Below are 2,456 nucleotides of genomic sequence, written 5' to 3'. Positions count from 1 at the left end.
GTAATTTCTCAAAGTAAGCATCAGACTTATACAGTCATTACAGAAGAAATAAAGAAGTTAGGTAATAAAACAGACAAGGTACATTGAAGTCATCTGATGCATAATGATTCTTTAAACAAAGCAGAAAAATGCATACATGAAAATTGGCAGGAATTAGGCGGTGGTTACAACTGAGATAAAGTCAGCTTTATCTAAAGTCAGCTTATTCTTAGAAGCCAGGTGTGGGACTCGCATTGTGGCCGCGGAGACTAGAAGGAGGACTCCGGATCCGGCTTGGCACTCACCCTCGCTTGCCATGGAGAAGACCGAGCTGATCCAGAAGGCTAAGCTGGCCGAGCAGGCCGAGCGCTACGACGACATGGCCACCTGCATGAAAGCTGTGACAGAACAGGGCGCAGAGCTGTCCAACGAGGAGGCCTATAAGAACGTGGTCGGGGGCCGCAGGTCTGCCTGGAGGGTCATCTCGAGCATTGAGCAGAAGACCGACACCTCCACCTCCGACAAGAAGTTGCAGCTGATCAAGGACTATCGGGAGAAAGTGGAGTCGGAGCTGAGGTCCATCTGCACCACAGTCCTGGAATTGTTGGATAAGTATCTGTGGGGAGCGGTGAAGCTGGAGAGGCATTTGCCATGGCAAGATGACACCTACTTCCGCTGTTAACTCCTAGTAAACAACTATTTGCGCAAGTGCAGTAGAGTGAAAAAGACGCTATGTCATGGCCCATCCCGGGGCGTTACGTAGGGTAATGAGCGAAGAGCCAATCATGGGCAGACACGCCACGCTGTGGGCAGACACGCCACGCTGTGGGCAGACACGCTGCACTGTGGTGTATATAAGCAGTGCAAATTTTGGGCTCGACCCTTTTTCCCTATGGATGGAGACAAATAAACGTTGCTGCAGAAGGAACCTAGTGTCCGTGTGTCTTCTTGCTGGCGAGATGACTGCGCGGGCTACAAGTATCTAATAGCCAATGCAACTAAACCAGAGAGTAAGGTCTTCTATCTGAAAACGAAGGGAGATTATTTCCGGTATCTTGCTGAAGTAGCTTGTGGTGATGATCGAAAACAAATGATAGAAAATTCCCAAGGAGCCTACCAAGAGGCATTTGATATAAGCAAGAAAGAGATGCAACCTACGCATCCAATCCGCCTGGGGCTGGCTCTTAACTTTTCTGTATTTTACTATGATATCCTTAATAATCCAGAGCTTGCCTGCACACTGGCTAAAACGGCTTTTGATGAGGCCATCGCAGAGCTTGATACACTGAACGAAGACTCCTACAAAGACAGCACCCTGATCATGCAGTTGCTTAGAGACAACTTAACATTATGGACATCAGACAGTGCAGGAGAAGAATGTGATGCAGCGGAGGGGGCCGAGAACTAAAGGCATCCAGGGCACCAACCTCCTTCCCCTCAAGAACACCTTTTTACATCTCCATTCGTTATTCCACTTGGATTTCCTCTAGCAAGGAAGCCCATTCATGTGTATGGGATCAACTGTTTATAGTCTTTTCACACTGCAGCTTTGGGAAAACTCCATCCCTTGGTTTGTGTTGTCTCCGCTTTCCTGGTGTGCAGTTACGACTGTAGAAAAGTATCGATAGCTTCATTTCATATAACCACGAGTAACTTCCAGACACTGGGTAGAGGACTGACAACACAGTTGGTATTTAAGTAATCTGAACCAGTTCTGCGAGAGACTGTGTTTTGTATTACTGTGAAGATATGGAAATGTAGTGCATTACAATTTAAAGTAATTGTAACAGTAACTTCTTGATTTCTACATTCCTTTTTTGAACCTTCTTGGGGGTTTCCTTTCAGAAGCGACTTTTCCATGCTCTTATTACAAATTCCTTTTTAGTAGGAATCCAGAAGTGTTAGATTGAATGGGAAAGTGCTTAATGCATCCAGGCTTGGGGTCACAGATTGAAATGTCTCCTGTGTCACATATTCTGGAGGTTACATCTGTTTGTGACAACAGGGAGTTTCCTTATGCATTCTTCATTTGCTGCTGTTTAAGTTGACAACTTCCTTCCCAATAAAAATTCACTTACACCTCCTGCCTTCGTAGCTCTGGTATTCACTGCACCTTGTGATAGAAGTAGCATGTTGCTGCCAGAATACAAGCATTGCTTTGGGCAAATTAAAATGCATGTCCTTTCTTAATAGACTAGAAAGGAGAAATAAAGCACACAAGTCCAAGTCTAACCTTTCGTACTTTTCCATGCAGATTTGTGCACATGTGAGAGGGTATCGGTTCGCCCAGTGATTGTTCTTTAGAGAGTTGGACCACTATGTTGTGTGCTTGCTAATCATTGACTGTAGTCCCAAAAAAGCCTTGTGAAAATGTTATGCCCTATGTAACAGCAGAGTAACATAAAATAAAACTACATTTTATAAAACCAAAAACAAAAAACAAAAAAAAAAAAGAAGCCAGGTGTGAGGGCTTCATG

General features: G+C 44.7%; 1 protein-coding gene across 1 annotated transcript; it reads left to right on the top strand.

The window, feature by feature from the left end:
- The first annotated feature begins 280 nt into the window (after nucleotides 1-280).
- On the top strand, nucleotides 281-2,063 carry LOC116068539 (14-3-3 protein theta-like). Its single transcript, XM_031338210.1, has 2 exons — nucleotides 281-591; nucleotides 958-2,063. The coding sequence occupies exons 1-2, from the start codon at nucleotides 296-298 to the stop codon at nucleotides 1,385-1,387; spliced, it is 726 nt and encodes a 241-aa protein (XP_031194070.1). The 5' UTR covers nucleotides 281-295; the 3' UTR covers nucleotides 1,388-2,063.
- Nucleotides 2,064-2,456: the final 393 nt, after the last annotated feature.

This window comes from Mastomys coucha, unplaced genomic scaffold (assembly GCF_008632895.1).
Source record: "Mastomys coucha isolate ucsf_1 unplaced genomic scaffold, UCSF_Mcou_1 pScaffold22, whole genome shotgun sequence".
Classification (NCBI taxonomy): Eukaryota; Metazoa; Chordata; class Mammalia; order Rodentia; family Muridae; genus Mastomys; species Mastomys coucha.
This window is presented reverse-complemented; position numbering and strand designations above follow the sequence as displayed.